Here is a 20,296-nt window from a genome sequence, read left to right as displayed (position 1 = left end):
GTAGCAGTGGTAGTAGTAGTAGTAGTAGTAGTAGTAGTAGTAGTAGTAGTAGTAGTAGCAGCAGTAGTAGTAGTAGTAGTAGGAGTAGCAGCAGTAGCAGTAGCAGCAATAGTAGTAGCAGCAGTAGCAGTAATAGTTCCTTGTTATTAGTCATTGTATTTGTTCTTTAAAAAAAGTACAGTAATGAATCATTAAACATATTGCAGTGGAATCTCTGCACAGAATAACACTGATGTTTGCCTTTACATTTATTATAACCACATTATTTACTGCTGGACTATCAACAGTCATACAGCATAGACAGCACACACAGACATGTCTGCATTAAACATTACATGAGTGTAGTATAAATAACACTCACGGAGGATGAAGGAAAGGATTTGTGTATAAATGTTTCTTATGTGGGTCAGAGTGTAACGTCGGAGCTGATAGTGGATCGTGTGCACTCACCCTGCGGGTTTATCCACCTTCAGGAAGGCCTGGATCACCAGAGGAAACTCATATTTCACTATGTACAGGTAACTGGACATGGCTGCAGGAAGATACAGGAAAAAAACATAGGTACCCAATACATATGAACAGATGTACAGTATGAACAATTACAGTCCAATATGAAAGAAAATGTTTTATTTATTGACCACAAGAGTTTGCAAGAGTTTTTCTTCATTTGACATTCTGCCAGAAGAACACCATAAAAAGAGTCGGCTTTTTTTCTGGAACTCATATAATCTGCTTTTAAATTGATGGTCGCAAGATTACCACTGTTTCTTTTACTTGCATCATTTTTGAAAGATACTGAAATGTAGACCGGGAACTCCCCAAAAAAGCTGAGGTTTTAGAGATGCTCTGATCCATTTATCCAGCGATTCCAATTACGGTTGGCACATTTCAAGCTAAATAAAAATAATCTACGATATTTTTTTTTCTTCTAATTTAACCAACAATCTTGAGGACAAAGGGTCAAACACAGCTTAATACCTGGTGCTAAGACATTTTCTGCATTATTAAATTTAGTCAGTGGTTATACTATGACCGATACAGATCATTTAAAGGTAATAGCTGTAACCTGCGCTCCTAGTGGTTTGAGAACGCCAATACAATCACACATAAAGGACCTGAGGACACATCACAGTGAACTGGTTTAAGTCATGGAAAGGTTTTATTTATTTATATGTATTTCAAGTAGACGCAATCAATTTATAGCCAAGGCTAATTTGCAATGTCCGTTACAAACAAAGGTTTATATTTACAAAGGTTTACAGTATGTCAAAGTTCAGATCAAATTCAGCTTTCAGACTGTATAATTGGGATGAGACCAAAACAAAATGCTATGTAAACATGTTTTTGTAATTGTCACAAACTGTAATTGTAAATAAATAAATAACATAATTATAATCAGGAAACAGTTTATTACTTATCTAAAGGTATTATATTTATAGGGCTGAAGTTGACAAAAAAAAGTTTCTCGATGCACAGGATATTAATGATCGATCGAGTAAAAGGAGGCGTAGCATGGCACAAGTGAAAAATAATGATCCTAGTACAAGTAAACAGCATCTTTATAAGTAAAAAAAAGGCAGATTAAAATTTCCACTGAAACTCAAAACTGTTAATTTACTCCATGCTCTATCCTTTTCTGCTGTAGTCCATATTAATCCTTATAACTGTATTTGAAAAAGCTCTACTAAGACACCATTTACCGATTAATTGACTAAAAGACTAAAGCCCTAAATGTTAATATTGAAGACAAATCCTACATATAATACCTTTAAATTCTGCTCATTCATCACAGAGGGCACATGTTAATCCCAGGCAGGAAATCAGTGTGCTTATAACTAAACAACACAGGATATGAGCGTGCACTGTATTTATGTGTGTGCGTGACTGAACAGATGGCCCTGCACTCACCTCCGATGTTCTGCAGCGTGATGGCGATACCTGCCGCCATCTTCCCCGGCGTCCCAAACGCTCTGTAGCCCAGCTGCTCATAGGCACGGATACCTGAGTGACAAACAGGCTAGAGTCACTAAACTGCTGGCTTTGGGCTGAATATGCAAAATAATACAAAAACATTTGGATCAGGCTAGGCAAAATAATATGTCTGTTTGCCGTAACCCAACCGACTCGCTATGAAACTAGCCGACTGAAAAAAAAAATATCGACCGGTCTTTCCTGAACCGCCGTGTCGAATATTTTTATCTCGCTGATTAACCTGTCTTTCATCTCAAAAGACTGATAGCGCACTGCGCACCGCATGCGCGTCATCATTTTCAGTCCTCCACATGCGTCTGTAACAAAACAAAGCGCGCGCAAGAGTCGTCATATTGTTTATTACGAATTGAATAGCCTCTGTCGGCGCCACTGATATCTCCATAGGACATGTGTTTCTCTGTCAGGGTGTGAAATTTGACATACGCAAATGCATTCTGGGATTGAAACACGCCCAGCAATGGCGCTCATGTCCCCCGCATGTTCCTCCCTGTCGCCTTCGCTACCAAAATAAAGGATAGTGGCGTACAAAAGGTCGATTGAAATATCTTAAAATCGTGAGATTTAGACTCCTGATCGGGTTGATAGAGACGTTTTCCGTCATTGACTGTCATTGACCCCTGGTGGTCACTTCCACATAAACAATGACAAAATTTGGATCTTTTTTTTTGCCTTCAAAGTAAAAAAAATACAAATTTGCCTACCGTCCGAGCCACTTAAAAAATGTTGACTCGGGTTACAGCAAACAGACAATTTATTTGGGGTAGCCTCATGTATTGCTTTTCAGATTATTCCTTTTAATGGGTCTGTGATGTTTTCATTTTCAGAACTTAAAATCGTGGCTTAAAACTCATTCGAACAAGCATTTCACGCTGTAGGTCATGCTTGGCTTTTATTAGCATGTAAAGCGCATTTGAGTGTCCAAAAAAGCACTATATACAGCAAATGTGATGAATTATATTATTATTAATAGAATTACAGCATTTTACTTCCCCATGGACAGATATGGAGATTGTAATACCCAATGAATTCTTGCGATATTTGCTAGTTCACAGACTCACAAGAATCCATCGTGACCAGCTCCTGAAGCGTTTGTGTTTCAGCTTGAGCCACAGGATGACTCGTCCAATCACAGAGCAGCATTGTGGTTTAGGCAGAAGCCAAAGGTGAAGCGCTCAAACCAACCAAAACAAAGATGGTGGCGCATATTGAAATATTTTGGCCTATTTTAAGTGTTTTGTGCATTTGTGAAAGGGAAAGATGTCTGTGCTTTTCTCTAAACTGGACAAAAAGTTGATTTCACTGCTCACTCAGCTGATTGAAGATTTCATCTGAACGTTCCGCCTTTTCCCGTTTGCTGTATTAGAAGCAAAACTGGACTCAGAGAACTGCTTTTTTCCATTTGCTTACTTTGTGTTATTGCATTCTAGTGAATCTAAGTAAATTACAGTGTAAAAATGCCAGATTATCGAAAACTGATCATCTGTTGTCCCTAGACAGGTAACATAGGAGACAAATAGAAAAACATTAAAAGACCAGAGTTGCCTTGCTCATGTCAGTCAGGTTAATTGACGTACCAACAATCCCAGAACACTTTAGCAGCAGATGAATGGAGTATGAAGACAGCACTGCCACCACTGTGAGGAGCACTCTGAAAAAGAAAACAAGATGGCCGACCGATTAGAATACAGGAAAAGCTTGCGTTTGGTGCCACTGGGGCGAACATGTTTCATTTTGGACACTGGGCCGTGGGCTGTTGACCCAGGTGCTTAGCGGACACACATGTCCTCGATGCTGGACATCGCACTAGAACAAAACAAAACTGTTCCTGCAACTGAAGCTCTGATCTCTGACTCTCCAGAGGGAGCATTTGACAACAAACATCTACATTCGTATACACGTGGACAACAGAAACAATGTGTGGGATGGAAGAATGATCAGTGAGCTCGTATTTCTCTGATCTCTATTAAAGTATATGGCATTTCAAGCAGTGACGAGACAGTTGGTCTTCTGTTAATGGTTCACCTCACAGTATAAGTATAATGTGTGAAAAGCAAGAATATTCCCTTTAATATGTTGTTCAGGGGCTTGTGAGAAAACAGTTTAATGAAGAATGCAAAGAAGAGGATAAATCAATGTGTTTAAATCACGCATCAATATTTCAAAAAGCAAGATTCATGTTTTACATTAAAGACCTTTATGCTATTCTTTATGAGGACAGGACAAAGGAGAAAAACAATAATAGTGCTTTTAGTGTAGATGACTTATTATTAGGTTGTGGCAGTGGAGGTGTGTGATATTGACAAAAATGTATATAATAATAATAATTAAACAGAAATGTGTTAAAACATGTCTTTAAACATATTAGTTGAGCGTTAATGCATGTTGAAAAGTCTCTTTTTTCTGTTTTTGTAGCATTTTTACCTATAAATGACATATTCAATATTCAAAATATTGTAAATTATTAAACATATGGCCCATCTCTAACCATGAGTATTGAAAACAGTTATACAGTTACACACAATACTTGTACAGTCACAACAACAACAACAACAATCAAGTCAGTCAACAACAGTCCACAGACTCCATCAGACCTAATTTGACCCATTATCCTTCTACCTCTTTTATTGTTATGTGGATGTTGTTCATTCACTGCTTTGGCTCGACAGTCTAGTAAATTCTGCCCCTTTAAAACCCTCTGGCAGCGCGCCTTTCACCTCAGCCTAAACTCTTGACCCGTTCACAGCCGCCTTTTGTTTTTGCGCTGGTTTAAACGTTGGAGGGATTGTGGAGTGGAGTGGCAGAGGGCGGACACATCTGCTGACGGACTGAACACTGGGGTCAGTGTAGGGTCCAGACTCCTACGAGGACCCAAGACCTGACCTGCTCGCGCCTCTGCATCCACCGGGAAACAAACGTGAAAAGGAAACGTGCCAGCTAAGAAAATAGTTATTTGCAATAGCGCATACTTGAAAGTGCACGTGGGTGTTTTTATTGCAAAGAAACCCTTGAAAAACATTTTTTACTAGGTAAATATTGTACAATTGAACTTTAGGTCCTCATTGATATCAACAAGGCAGTCACAGCTATCAAAATATCCAGCCAAAATAATTGTCTTGGTCTTTATTGTCATCTGAAAAAGAAAAGAACAACAATGATGAATGAAGCATTAAGGCTTGATTAAAAAGGATAAACCAAAGCATTGTCATTTTGGGGACAACATATTGGGCTTTAAACAACAAAACCTTCTCATAAAAGAACGACTGGGCATGTTTTTATAGGAGTTGATGTAAAAACTGTCTGAATAGGTTAAAAAGAGGTTTGGAGCCATTGAGTTCAGTAAAACATGGGTCACACAACTCAGATCAACGTAAGGGGCTTTCTCCAAATCCAGAACTTCAAACACGGTCCCTGAGTCACACATAAGACAGCTTACGCTTTCTACAACGTGCCCCAAAATCTGAGGGCGAAATCACGCAACCTCAGGCAAAAATGTGCTGGTGGTTCAACAATTTACAACTTCTCTCATCTCCCAAACTAAATTGTATTTTGAATGCAGTCACTAAATTACAGATTAATTATTGTTAAATATGAATGCAACAATTTTGTTAATATGAAACTTGTTGTTCTGGTCTATAAGATATCATAAAATATCCACTTATAAATATGAGTAAAGACCCAATATTTTGAAAGTCAAATTTCATAGCAACAGAACTTTAAAGGAGACATATTATTATGTTTTCAGGTATTTAGTATCAAACTATAACATACGTAGATCATTATTTCACACAGTGCTTTCCAAAAAAAAAGTAATTTTCCATTTTTGGCTATTATAAAATTAATAAAAATGTTTTCAAGGATAGCTCCTTGAGATGATCCATCTTTTTTTCAGGGGGGTCATCACAATACATCCCACATCATACAATAGACACATAAAAACTAACAATGGTCCTACCTCCTGTTCCCCCAGGAGGTAGAGTAGGACCTTTTTGTAGTTTGGGAATACAGCATTCTGATACATACAAGTACCGGTAAAACAATAGAAATACAGAACATGGTATTGGTAATTGGTAATTGGTAATTCATTACATCAACGGAAGATAAAAGAGAGTTTTAAATAGGATAATACTAAAGATTTATACAATTGTAATGTCATTATAGAACGAAGATCAACAGGCAGGTTATCCCAATCTGAAGGAGCTTTAAAACAAAAGCCCTTCCTTCCTGTTTCTCTTTTTACCAAAGGAACGGCAATGTTAGATTTCTAAGAGCATGTAATGAGCTAAATGGTACCAAATATTGTTTCAGGTAACAAGGAAATTCATTGTGGATGCCTTTAAAGATTAAAGTTAGTCAGTGGAGCTGTCTCCTTTCTTTTGGCTGTAGCAGTAGCAGTTAGGAGAGTTATACATTAAAAAGTGTGGGGGAAGCAGTGCTAAACACCGTTTACCGTGCGGGTGGAGACCTGCTGACCTCGACTGGAAGGAATACTTTGAGGACCTCCCTAATCCAACTGTCACGTCTTCCGAAGAGGAAGCAGAGACTGGGGACGCGGAGGCTGACTCGTCCATCACCCAAGTTGAAGTTGCTGAGGTTGTTGGCAGATTGTTGGCACCGTGTCCCTCGGGGTGTTCTTTGGGGGTTGCTCCGGGAGTATTGGGTCCGGGGCCTCGCATTGCCGGCAGTAAGTCAGACCTGTTCCCAATGCATATTGGACTCCGCCAGGGCTGCCCTTTGTCACCGGTCTGTTCATAGTTTTTATGCACAGAATTTCTAGACGCAGTCAGGGGTCGGAGGGTGTCCAGTTTGGGGACCACAAGATCTCATCTCTGCTGTTTGCTGACGATGTTGTCCTGATGGCTCCATCAAACTCGGATCTGCAGCATGCACTAGGACGGTTTGCGGAGTGTGAAGCGACTGGGATGAGAACCAGCACCTGGGTGGGTGGCTTGCCCTCTCCAGGTGGGTGGGGAGTCCCTGACCCAAGTAGAGGAGTTCAAGTATCTCGGGGTCTTGTTCACGAGTGAGAGAAGGATGGAACGTGAGATTGACAGGCGGATCGGTGCAGGGGCTGCAGTGATGCAGTCGCTGCATCGGACTGTTGCAGTGAAGAAGGAGCTGAGTCGAAAGGCAAAGCTCTCGATTTACCGGTCGGTCTACGTTCTACCCTTCACATATGGTCATGAGCTTTGGGTAATGACCGAAAGGACAAGATCGCGGATACAAGCGGTCGAAATGAGTTTCCTCCGCCGTGTGACTGGGCGCTCCCTTAGAGATAAGGTGAGGAGCTCAGTCACACGAGAGGAGCTCAGAGTAGAGTCGCGGCTCCTCCATGTCGAGAGGATCCAGCTGAGGTGGCTCGGGCATCTGTTCCGGATGCCACCTGGGCGCCTCCCTGGGGAGGTGTTTTGGGCATGTCCCACCGGGAAGAGGCCCCGAGGAAGACCCAGGACACGCTGGAGAGACTATGTCTCTCGGCTGGTCTGGGAACACCTCGGGATCCCCCGGAGGAGTTGGAAGAAGTATCTGGGGAGGAGGAAGTCTGGGAGTCCCTGTTTAGACTGCTGCCTCCGCAACCTGGCCCCGGATAAGCAGAAGAAGATGGATGGATGGATCAACTGTTTTGTAATTTATGTATTTTAATGCATTTTTTCCTATTGTGTGAAGCACTTGAATTGTATTGTGTACAAATTGTGCTCCTCAAATAAACTTGCCTTGCCATAAATATAATTTAAACCAGGGTAGTACATCCCTGGAGGCATCAATTGAGTAACGCTTGTCTAGTAATATGTAGTAATCAACAGTGACAAAGGATTTAGCTCATCAAAACCTGTGCACATATCATTCGTGAGGTTAAGTAATGCTGTGGTTGTTAGTTTGTTAGCTGTGGTTGTTAGGCAGTTATACCGAAACCCTGATTGACAGGGGGATAGAATATAATTGTTGTTGATATATGATGAAAGTTGATGATCAGCACATAATGATTGCCATAGGTCTATAATTGCCTGTCTGTGGAATCTCCCCCTTTGAACACTGGTATTGCTCTGGCGCACTTCCAGATGGATGGTAATGAGTTTGCTGTAAGAGACAGGTGCCTAGCTCTGTCTGGGGATACATAAGTGTATAATCTGCAAGCCCAGCACTCGTATCAGTTTTTTTTTTTTACTTTAAAGATGCCATAACATGCTTTTTTTCACGTTTCGTAGTCTATCCTAAGTGTATAATTGATAATAATAAGTGTTGTGCAACACCCATAACATAATAGTTAAGAAATATCACCCAGACCTTGGACCCCCTCACCAACCCGGAAATGCAAACGGCTTGGTTTGATATTCGCCCCCACCCTTGCGAAGAGCGATCTGGCTCCCCCGCCCAACCCGTGACGTAGTAGGATGGTGACAGGTGCCTGTGGTTATGACGCGGTCTTGTAGACACCCCCCGTCAGTTTGGAGATTCGAGGAAAGGAGATAGTCTGTAATATAGCTAAACACTGCAGGAATCAATCAAAAAAACACTCTGGGTACATATATGAAGCACAAATAGCAATGTAAGAAGGTTAAAAGCTCTGAAAAGTCGATTTTGCATGTTATGGGACCTTTAAGGCAGAACATTTGTGACCCCTTGTTTTAATCCGGCCTCCCTCAAGACTTTGTTTTTTTTATTTTTGAACTGTCTTAGCTATTTAACATGTGTCTGCACTTGTGTCCTTTATAAAGTTTACATGAAATAAATGAAATAATGGCCTATATTTTACAGAAAAGTTATTATAATTATTAGAATTTGTTACACCAAAGATCTTGGCCCGGCCCTCCGCCACTTATATATATATGTTGAGAATATGTTGATTGTAAGGAATACCGTATTTTCCGGACTATACGTTTTTCATAGTTTTGACCGGGGTGCGACTTATATTTATACTTATATACTTACTCCGGAGTGACTTATATGTGATATTATTTGTTATTTTCACACTTGCAACCGCATTTCATACTCCAGTGCATATATATATATATATATATATATATACTGTTTTGTTATACTATATTGTCCCCCATGTGGGACAATAAAGGATTATCTTATCTTATCTCATCTTATCTTATCTTATATATACTCCGGAGCGACTTATAGTCAGGTCAAAAATGGGATATTCTCTTATATTTCTAAGATAGTTCTTCTGGCTTAGAGATAAAAGCAGAATTTACACATATGCGGTTAAGAACTGCATTTAACTTTTTCCAAAATGTCTTTGGGTTATTGCTTTCTTGAGACAAGCTGTTTTTGTTATAATAGGATTGGATTTATTTCACACGGAATGACTGGTTTTACAGTCATTCCTTAGTCGCCTGTAGGCCTCCCAGTCATCATAGTAGTCACTTGTATGAAGTTTATCCCATGCTTTATCTCTTCGCCTATAAAAGCTCAGTAGTGCAGAGCTTAACCATGGCAGAGTCCTTCCCTTAACCCCAGGAATTTTATATGGGCCATGTTTTCAATCACATTCATCACTTCAAAATAGAAACAATGCAATATCCCATTGTATATTAAGTAAATCATATCTCAAATTAAAATGTTTTTACTTGACTTTGGTGCTTTACACAGTATACAATTTAATGGTCACTCATATAATCTGACAAAAGGGAAGCATTTGGCCATTTTCAACAAACATATGCAAGTTAAGGTCTAAACAGGCTGAATAAACTGCCTCTACAATGGTCTAAACCTGTGCATTCATTTGTCACGGTGAACATTTCACCACTTACTGAGCTAACAATGCAACACAACTGGACACTATAGCTCTAACAGTCTCTGCTCTAATCAGCAGCACCTCAGGACAAACAGTGTCTAAACTACACCTCTGATGGTAGGACAGTGTCCAAATGACTGGGACACAGTGAGGAGAGGGTTTACAGCAGCATGAGGAGGACATAAGCCGATGTTACAGCTTTAGTCAGATATCTGAATATATTGTTCAAAGGCACTGCAGAGCCTGTGTAATCATATTGTTAAATAACAACTCCTTTTCCCTAAACGTAAGTGAATAGGAGACATATTACTCAATCTTTGGCTCAGTCCTCGGAATCTCAGCGTACACTATTGATGTTTACTCGTTTCATGTGTCCTGTGTTTACAGACTGTTGTCTAGCCTCACGTAAGCAAACACTTACTCATGTTCACACCCACTGCATCTCCTCAGTGCGTGTGTCCTCAGTGTGTCAGGAGTCCACTTCATCTCTGTGTCCAGCACTTCATATAAAGTGATTATAAATTGATTGATTATCTAGTTTTATCCAAGGTACATGAGCTGAATCCAGCACGAACGTAAAGAACAGGAGTGTCCTCGTATCACAGTGAACTCCGGGCAGACTACTGCTACTGTTAAAGTAGAGAGAACGTGCTGACCGCTCAGAGAAGTGGGAGTACTCAAAAAGTGCTTTTTAGAAGTGCTGGGACAGTGCATCACTTAAAGCCCTGATTTAACATTTAGTTCATTGTAAACTGCATTGATCTAAAATGCCTTAATAACAGAAGCAGTTCAATTAACAGATATATTTTAAATAGAATCACAAAAGTGCAGAAATACACTACACCCTTACATTTGATATACTCGATATTCAGAGCATATCTTCAAAATAACATTCACAATATTATCTAAATTTAGACTGTGATAAAATGTAAATATATGATTATATTTGTGTGTTAAAAGTTATCTGCATCATTAGCCTGGGGGGAGGGAAAGGCATGTATTTCTAATAACATGTGTGAAGATGTTGTAGAAGCAGCCGTGAGGAATGTTCCTCCCATCCTGGGGACCAGATGGGTAGAACATTCACCAAGGTTTTTATCTCTAAAGATAATACCAAAGAGTCGTAAAAGACAAGTGCCTTGATGTGAAGCTGACCAATGAGAAATGTGACCCGCCTCCTTTTTATGTGTGATTTTAATAAAATGACTTGTAAGAGGGAGGAACGCTGAGAGTGATTTTGGAAAGTCGTTCAGGTTGCTTACAACATCTTGACTCGGCTAAGCCTTCCTCTCCCTTGCAAGCCACACAAAAGACTGACGTTTCTGTGTCGTTTAATATTCTAAGTTGAATTATGTTCTCTGACTGTTAAGTAATAGCATTGATTCATGTGTAATTTCTTGACATAGACATATTGCTCACATCTACTCAAAATGTAACTAAATACTACTCTGAGTAAGATAATGATGAGGTAATACAGATAAAAGATGATTAAAGTTGATTTTACATATATATCTCCTTTAATGTTTGGGAGCTGGTGAATCAGGTGTGAGTGGCTGCCTTCAGAGGGTTGGTATTTCATAAATTAGCCCAGACTCGTGCATACAGTTAATGAGTCCAAGTGGTTGGTTGGTGTTTGTAGTATCTTGGCTACACAGCTGTTTATCTGTGGTGTGAATGAATACTGTAAAATTTACAGTATTCAATGCCCATTGAGTCTCTTAAAAAGTGGAATATGCATTATTCTTTGGCTCAATGCACTATGCACTTCTACATGGTTTGAACATAAAGTTATCCTTGTAGCCCTTTTGCCTTTTGAACACTAATCTTCTGTTCTCTTGAGAGCCCATGGACCTGCTAACCTCTTCCCTCGCTAACCCCTTAATCCAGTTTCATAACAATGCACAGACAGAGAAATATGTAGACATCTCACATGTACCACCAGAGAAGTCACCTTTAAGACACCAAACCTCCAGCTATATTCTTTAATTAAATGTGCACATACTTTCACCTGTCCTAAATCCTCTTTTTATTGTGGACTTGGCAACATTTCTCGGGAAAAAAATCAAAAGAGCTGAAACAATAACATCAAAATAGACTAGACTTCAGAATACTGCCCCCAACAGAGGTCTGTACAAAACCAGGGCTCTCATGTCTGCAGATGAAAGGTCACAGCGCACAATACAGCCAAATCTGAAAACATCAATATTATATCATTGTGACTGGGAACAGCAAAGGTTATTGTCAGTCATTTAGTCAGTTTACTTTAGTTTATTGAACATTTGCAGAAATCAATAGGAGCATTAATCAAATATGGAAATATGTAATTTTGTAATATTGCTGAGGGTTTACTACAATTCCTTTCTTAGACCAGTTTTAAGAGATACTGGCCACTGTAGACGAAGAACACCGCACAAAAGCAGCACAAAATCACAACTAAATCAGCAAAATCAAAACGAAATATGATCAAATCCAAGTCATAGTCATTATTTGGTCCTAAATTGACCCCATTTTAATCCTGATGTGGCCTTGGTTTTATCCTGTTCTAGTCTTTGTTTAGCCCTGATCTAGTCCAGGTTTAGTCCTGGTTTAGTCCCAATTTTGATGTGTTGAATGTGTAATTGTAAATGGAGCCTTAACCAGACCAGGACAAAATCAGGTCTAAAGCATCTCCTGAAAACACGGACCACTGCAGGCTGGAAACACCCACAAAAAGCAGATTTGTCAAATGGACAATAATTACTCGTGTAGTTTTTCCATGGTATAGGTAATGTAATAAACTTTGTCTAACAGTATATACCGAATATTATATTCACCTGTCAGTGGTAATGTTATGGCTGACCAATGCAAACAGGGTGGCCATGTTTTGAGCAGAAAATGTGTCAAAAAGATCCACTAGTTCATGACTAGACTATTATTCTGTCCTACATGCGATTCAAAGCCATCACTACAGGCTATTAGCAAACAAAAGGGACTCCTCTTATTACTGTCAGAGCTCAAAATAGCAGCTGCATTCAAAGAATACATTCAAATGCAATGATGTAATGGCCATGTGAAAGCAGAACAATAACTCACCTCTTAAATGTGTCTAAATAATATCAACACACATTTTCAATGGTAGAATTAGAACCATCAAAGACATCTGTCAGGATATTCTAAACAGCATATGGCTATTTATCAGAGCCTGGGCAGATTAAGATTAAGTGGCCGTGTTAACAACTATTAATAATATTTTAATGCAATTGTGAAATAAGCCATTAAGCTAATGTAAATAATTGAACAAACACATGTTTTTCAAGGTAAAAACTCCCAAAATGAAATAAATGAAAGATGGATCCATTTAATGCCATACTGTGGAACATTCCAGCTAAACAATGACATTTCCATGGAGACAAGAAGGTGGCAGACCCTCCATCAATACAGTTGTGTAGTGCACTTTAAATCTTTGATAGTGTAGATGGAATGTAAAGATTTAGGCAATTATTTCAAAATATTCCAAAAATTAAGCAAGTTAAGTAAATATTGTAATAGACCCTCGTCACAGTACAAAGATGATTGTACACTTAAAAAAGTCATTGTATAGTCATTGTATCTATTTTATGTAGGCGTAGTTGTTAGAAATGAATAACTTACAAGAACATGACGACTCCGGCGTTGGCCATGGCGTAGGCGAGTCCCAGAATCCCACTCCCCATTATGGCATTCCCCAAGTTGAAGACTGACATCCCAAATGAGGTCTTTCCTTCAAACTATAGCAAAAATATAACACAAATATTAGCCATTCACATCAGATAATTTACTAAAGTTTAATCTTAATCATGATGAAGCTTACGTCTGTGAATCGCTGCGTCTTCTTGTCGTCAACGGCCAAAAACTCCTGGCTCTCTGGAAGGTTGGATGCAGCATTGTCGGGCTTGTGTGAACTGAAAAGATGGAAAATACAACATCTTTACATTAGGCTCTGCTACAACAATGAACATGATGTGGCTGTCACAAAGAGACAAACTGTATATGACCTTTGCCAAAAGATAAAGCCGTGAATGACTACAGCAACATACAATTACACTGTTTTGAAGAGGCAAGTAAGACCATTAACTGTCTTTAAGTGAATTATTGTCCAGAATTCCTAGACAGTTATTTGCCTTACAATAAATCCTCCTCAAAAGTAAAAGACTTGACAAATGGCATGTGTACAAAGGCTTTCCATGCAATTCAGTGCACTCCACCAACTGTGACAGATACACTCATCAGAATTTAAACAAGACGGTTTACAATTGTTATTGTAAACCGTAAAGCTAATTTTCTTTGACCAGATTTAAAAACAACATTTGACGTCCATCTTTTCTCATATCTAAATGTGGATGGCACCAGACATTACATGATATGTTCTAATGGATTCAAAGTGTGACACTGCAGACAAAAGTGTTTTTTCTTAATTAATTAGTTGTTCTTTTTTATCCAATCTTCACGTAAAAATATACACTATTGTTAAAATGTTATTTGTGTCAATAATCTATAGAAAGAGTATTATGATACATGTATAATTGAATGTGCAATATATCACTTTTCTGGTAGAAGGTCTTCCACCGGATTGTTTCCGTTCCAATAATAAATAAAGCGTACGTGAATTGTTATAAAACCTAAATCGTGATCAGGTCCTAAGAAAATCGTGATAAAAATGCTTTGCCAATTGCCATATCGCCGGCCCGACATATTTTATTTATTTAAATTTATTCTTTTGCAGCAGTGTCTCACCCTTAACAAGACAGTGACCAGTACACACCCCAAGTACAACCTATTTTTATGAACTCAATCAGGCATTCACAGCGGCGTGCAGCAGGATGAATGAGCATGTCAGACATACCTCGCACTATTGGCCACCGCAGCCTCCCTACGAGCGACGCAGAGAAACGCCATCGATCAAAGCAGAGACACACAGAGTGAAAACAACACCTCCGTCATATTACACACACGAGATAGGAGTACGCAGCCCACACTCCATCATCATCCTATAGGAGCGGGCAGTTTAATAGCCTCATGTATTCGGTGAGCGCAGGCTCTGAAAGACATCAGCTGATAAGATCATCACAGATTTGAAGGGCATAACATAAAGAGGTGTGGTGAACGTCAATGAATAGAAACAGTGTGGGCAGAAGCGATGACCGTCCCTCATGGGTCTTAAAGTTGGTCAAGCGTAATGTGCGCATGTTTACAGCTCAAATAACAGAAACATTACAGACAAATCTCTATTTAAATATGTAATGATAAACTCTTTTTGTTGTTTTAAACAGTTGTTGGGGGATAACTTAACAGATCTTATTAATTATTGTGAATGTGCATATTGTACATTGGTGTCTAATAATGAATACTTTCACAGTGAGTTGATTTATACTTTTTTATATTTTAGTCTGAAAAAACGGCAAAGGAATAAAATAGCTTTACGTTTGTTGCATTGTTTGTTGTGCATACTCATGTGTTTTTAGAGAAGTAAGCTGAATACCACTATATGAAAAAGTACCAGAAAAAAGTAACTCAAAATTATCATTCGGAATATGTATTTTCTGTACTTTATATCATATTTAGTTAAAGCTCTACTCTGGTGATTGTGAATGCAATTTAATCCAAACGTCCAATGAAATGAAATAAATAAAGAATATTTTCTTTGTGCGATGAACTGTACCATGTCTCACAAGCAGCGTTGGTTGTGTGAATACCAGTAAATCTGTGCTGTTTTTTGAGGTTCATGATGGTGTTGACAGAGGTGTAGTATATTCACACGTTTTAGTAGATGAACATAGTAATCTCTTATTCAGAAGTGTTCACGAAGCAGCCGGTCAGTGTCTGAGGCCTGCAGCTATAGGCCACTCTGCTCTGACTGACTGAACTGTGGCTATGGTTAATCAGCCTCAACAACACTCGATGACGCTTATAACATAATAACTCTTAGAGCTGTGTTAGGATTAGATGATTTAAACCTGCAACATACTCATTTTATAGTACACAAAAATAGCTACAGATATTTGAAAGTGTGTACACTATCCATGTTAAAATTACTTCTAAATGAATGTATATTAGGGCCAATAGTGACTAAAATAATACATCCTTATTTTTGGGCGTCTTTCGATAACAAATTCAAACAATATTTTAACAATGCATCAGAAATGTGCTAAAATGTGGCTGTAAATGTCTTCTGATCTAAGTATCGCACATAATTTGAAAGGGAAGAAATTTCACTTTATAACCTTGCTTTGAAGTGTCACTTTTAATAGTTTTATTCATAGACAATATACTCAATATTCTAACTTCTGAATATTTATCCCACCTCAAATGTTTAACAACAAATTAATGTAAAAAGTTTCAGGATTTTCAGTGTTGTCGCTCAATTTATTTTTATTTATTTTTGTTAACAGTGGGTATGTACCTAATACTGATGTGCAATTCTGTCGTATGTGCAATTGCTGTTGGAATTCATGTGCAATTCATGTGCAATTACTGTGAAATTCATGTGCAATCTATGTGCTGTCGTGACACATATTCATGTGCAATTACTGTCGGGATCACATGCAATGGTATTTATTTATTTATTTGTCTATGGGAGGTTTTATTTATTTATAGGAGATCTTCTACTGAAAGTGTTTTTCAGACTTCCTATAAGTGATCTGTTCTTCTGTATCTACCTCTGTATCTACCTGCGTTGCACCAATGAAATTTCCCCATGTGGGACAATAAAGGAAAATCTTATCTTATCTTATGTTGCTGGAAATGTTTCTAGTGTGGTCCAAGTTAGTTTCAATTCTTTAACAAATTCTGTAAACCCACTGACTAGGTCAAACTTTTCATGTGCATCAACATGACGACACAACGCAATGTTTGTATACAGACACAAAGCTGTGTCTGTATAGAACGCATTTGCTGTTGAGATCGGCAGCTCTAAACCAAATAATACAAGCGAAAGGAGGGACACAATTAATAAGACACTCTTAGCCTGGCTGGTTAGTTGACTGTAGTAGCAATAGCGGCAGTATGAGTGGTTTTAGCAGTTAGATCACTCACTTTTCTCCATCGTCTTTGGCTGACCCTGAGATCTCGTCTGCCCCGTCGTGGCCTTTGCCGTTGGGGATTGCGTTCATCTCCACAGCCTCGGGGGCTATGGTCTCTGCTGGTTTTTCCTCACTCATGTCTGAAGCCTCGGGGAATTAACCGTGGAAATGAAACCTGTGCTCTGGTCTGGAGTCTTCTTTATGATGTGCTTTTTATCTGCTCTGAAAAATCTGAAAAGACAAAGAAAAGGAAGTAAATTAGAACATTTGACATAATATAAAACATTTTTCTTTACATGTGTGGTGTAATGGGTGAGCAATGAGCAGTGCAACTGTTTGGTACTGATACTATTTTGGTGAGCTAAACTCCTTGCAGTGTCCAAGACAAACCCCAAGTTGGGAACCACTCATTGCAAGATGGCAACACAAAATGTATATTTTTGTGTTTATGAGGCATTTCAAAATGTAAAATGTTTAAATTTACTAAATATTGCAAATGTATTATAACAGGGCTCTAACTAACGATTGTTTTATAAGGCATTTAGTCAGCAATTATTTCAATTGTACATTGAGACAGAGAATATTTACGAATGAAGTGTAGTACTGATGTTTTTTAATTTAATAATGCCACTGTCTTAAATGTCTAAAATGTCTATTCATATGTCTGTATAGTCAAGATAATGATTACTATTATACTTACTAATAATAGTTAAAATTATAGAAACTCAACAACACTCTTTCTGATTTCTGATAACAGGTAAATCTCCATGGGGAATCATGCTATTGCTTTGCCTGAAATGTTCCACAGTATGGCATTAGACATATCTATCCAGCCCTTACATATTTACAGAGGTTTTATTGCTCAAAACAACTTTGTAAAACATGCATTCTCACTGTAAGCAGGGTCAACGCTCCACAGATCTGACCTGTAACTTAGCTTGGAGGCACCAGCTGCTTGTCTCATCAAAAGAAATAAGTTTAATGCCATATTGTGGAACTTTCTAAGCAATGAAACCTTCATGGAGACAAGCAGGTGTCGTATCTTCCCCCTAAATAGTTGCACAGTGCACCTTCAAGTTAGTAAGGTCTTCCAAATGGAACTGCAAAAATGGACAAGCATGTATGTGTTTCTTCTTATATTAAACTTATGGGACAGGAAGTACTTTGACACAATTTCCTAATACTTTGGACCAACATCCGCCTTTTATTTTTGGTTACCTTGTTACAATGGACACAAGCTCCTTTTAGAGAATGACTGAATAGCTGCATTTGGCAAATTCCATGAATAATTGACCCATCAAGTGACAGATCTAGGCACAGAGGAAGCAGCCTTTGTTCCACTGTGCCACGCTGGGTTCTTGGTTTCCTGGATATCCCAATGTGGGACGTTGGAGTTGACCCGCTGGCATGTGGGGCCCCTCCGCTTGGCCCCAGTGCTGGGCACTGTTGACCAAATGCTCCTCTCTCTGGCTGGTCCTCAATGATGTCCTTTGCTCAGCTGCTTAAACACCAGCAGAGACGACAGAGGGAGGTGATTGTGAGGCCCCAAAAATGCTTGAACCCCCGTGAATGAGGGGACAGGGAACCAGCTAAGACCAGATCCAAACCAGTTCTGGACATTCGGGGCACTGTGTTGCTCCTTGTCACGGTTTTATGGGGGGAGGATACTTGACATTGAACTACAACTGTTATGCATGGCAAAAAACAACAAAGTCTGATCAATTCTAAATAAGCATATGTCCACTCATTTATACAGGGTGCTCCAAGACAAGGCATTGAAATAGAATTAATCTATATATCTGAGGGGTGAACCAGTAATTCATTGTCAAGTTTTTGCTGTCAGGCATGCAAAGCCATGACTGCCACATATTTGTCCAGCCGAACATAAGAAAAAACAATTAACAACAATTTAACCTTTGTTTGGGAGCTGCTGTAAATACAAGAGCTACAGATTATACAAAGTCACTTGGCAATCTTCTGTCCACGGTGACCAAGTGGAGTCAAATCAATTGCCACATTGTGGAATCTGGGAAGAGGCATATTATTGAGCAAATGCTACATATTGTCCAGTTCACTAGCAAGGACCACGCCACAACAATGGAATATGAAAAAAATGTTTATTGATAATAGTGATGATGGATCGATGATGGATCAATGAAGGATCGATGATGGATCGATGATGGATCGATGATGGATCGATGATGGATCAATGAAGGATCGATGATGGATCGATGATGGATGGATGATGGATCAATGAAGGATCGATGATGGATCGATGATGGATCGATGATGGATCGATGATGGATCAAAGATGGATTGATGGATCAATGATGGAGCAATGAGAGTTGGCTGGGTAGAGACTCAGGATGGGGATCTGTCTCGGGTAATCAGCCCAGCCGATTCAGAACCCCACCATCCTTAGAAGGTGAAGATGTTAGAGACATGGGGTGGGAGGGTGGGATCGAGAGAGCTGTCATTCACAGCAAGAAGGTCCTGGGTTTGACTCCTGGGCGGAGAGGTGCCTTTCTGTGTGAATTGTGTTGTTCTTCTTGTGTCTGCACCTCCATTTGCTCCAGTTTTCCATCAAAACATCTTGATTTAAAAAATAATAATAATAATATATATATATTATCCTCCCTCAAAACCCTATATTGTCAGATCATTTCCTAATTACCTTTCAGTTTATTCTTAAAGATCATCCAGTCCCACAAAATAAAGTTATAATGAAAAGGACAATATCTGAAAAATCTATCTCAAAATTCAAAGAAATAATAGAGCCAATATTCAGTGACATGTCATGTGATCCTGCTGAGAACAGCTTTAGTCCCAGTTTAAGTGATCAATGTGTCGACTTGACCATGAATTCTCTGAAGTCTGCTCTTGACGTTGTCGCGCCGTTAAAACAGAAGGTCATTAGGCCAAAGCGCGCCTCCCCATGGTACAACCAAGAACTGCGTTCACATAAACAAAGAGTGAGAAAGTTAGAGGGATTATTTCGTCGCTCTCACACCGAAGAATCCCTAAAAGCATGGAAAAGTTGCCTGCTGTCCTATAAGCAGGCTCTGCGTAAGGCCCAAATCAGATATTATTCAAATCTAATAGAAGTCAACAAAAGTAACACTAAATTCCTTTTCAGCACTGTAGCTAGGCTAACAAACTGTCACAGTGCAGTAGAGCCCTCAATCCCAGCTACACTTAGCTCTGATGATTTCCTCCTATTTTTTAACAATAAAATAAAAACAATCAGAGATAAATTAGATGAAACTACCCCCGCTATTAGCCCTGAACTAGCCCAAGCTGTAAATCTAACGTCCCATATAAATCCACCTGTAAACTTAGAAAGGTTCACAGCTGTTGATCAAGCAGAGATAACTTCAGCCCTTATGTCCTCTAAAAGCTCAACTTGTGTCCTAGACCCCATTCCAAGCAGACTCCTCAAAGACATTCTTCCCCTAATTATAGACCCTATTCTTAATATAATAAATACTTCACTCCAAAGTGGCTATGTTCCACAGTCCTTCAAACA

General features: G+C 39.1%; 1 protein-coding gene across 4 annotated transcripts in view; it reads right to left on the bottom strand.

The window, feature by feature from the left end:
• The window catches only part of LOC140366043 (sodium-coupled neutral amino acid transporter 3-like), a 60,711-nt gene that overhangs the window by 21,771 nt on the left and 18,644 nt on the right, over positions 1–20,296 (bottom strand). For 2 of the 4 annotated variants that reach the window (XM_072452696.1, XM_072452697.1), the window contains exons 2-8: positions 16,784–17,001; positions 14,595–14,621; positions 13,563–13,653; positions 13,364–13,479; positions 3,567–3,640; positions 1,909–2,001; positions 451–532 (exon numbers count right to left, since the gene is read on the bottom strand). In XM_072452696.1, coding sequence (XP_072308797.1) covers positions 451–532; positions 1,909–2,001; positions 3,567–3,640; positions 13,364–13,479; positions 13,563–13,653; positions 14,595–14,621; positions 16,784–16,908 — 608 coding nt within the window. In that variant the 5' untranslated portion in view covers positions 16,909–17,001. Of the gene's footprint in view, positions 1–450; positions 533–1,908; positions 2,002–3,566; positions 3,641–13,363; positions 13,480–13,562; positions 13,654–14,594; positions 14,622–16,783; positions 17,010–20,296 lie in introns of those variants that run through there. The other 2 variants (XM_072452698.1, XM_072452699.1) reach the window with 2 other exon arrangements.

Source organism: Eucyclogobius newberryi, unplaced genomic scaffold (genome assembly GCF_026437365.1).
Source record: "Eucyclogobius newberryi isolate DKJ021-1_F unplaced genomic scaffold, fEucNew1.0.hap1 SCAF_19, whole genome shotgun sequence".
In the NCBI taxonomy this organism is placed as follows: Eukaryota; Metazoa; Chordata; class Actinopteri; order Gobiiformes; family Gobiidae; genus Eucyclogobius; species Eucyclogobius newberryi.
The sequence above is the reverse complement of the archived record's forward strand: the minus strand, read 5'-3'. Positions and strand labels throughout refer to the sequence as shown.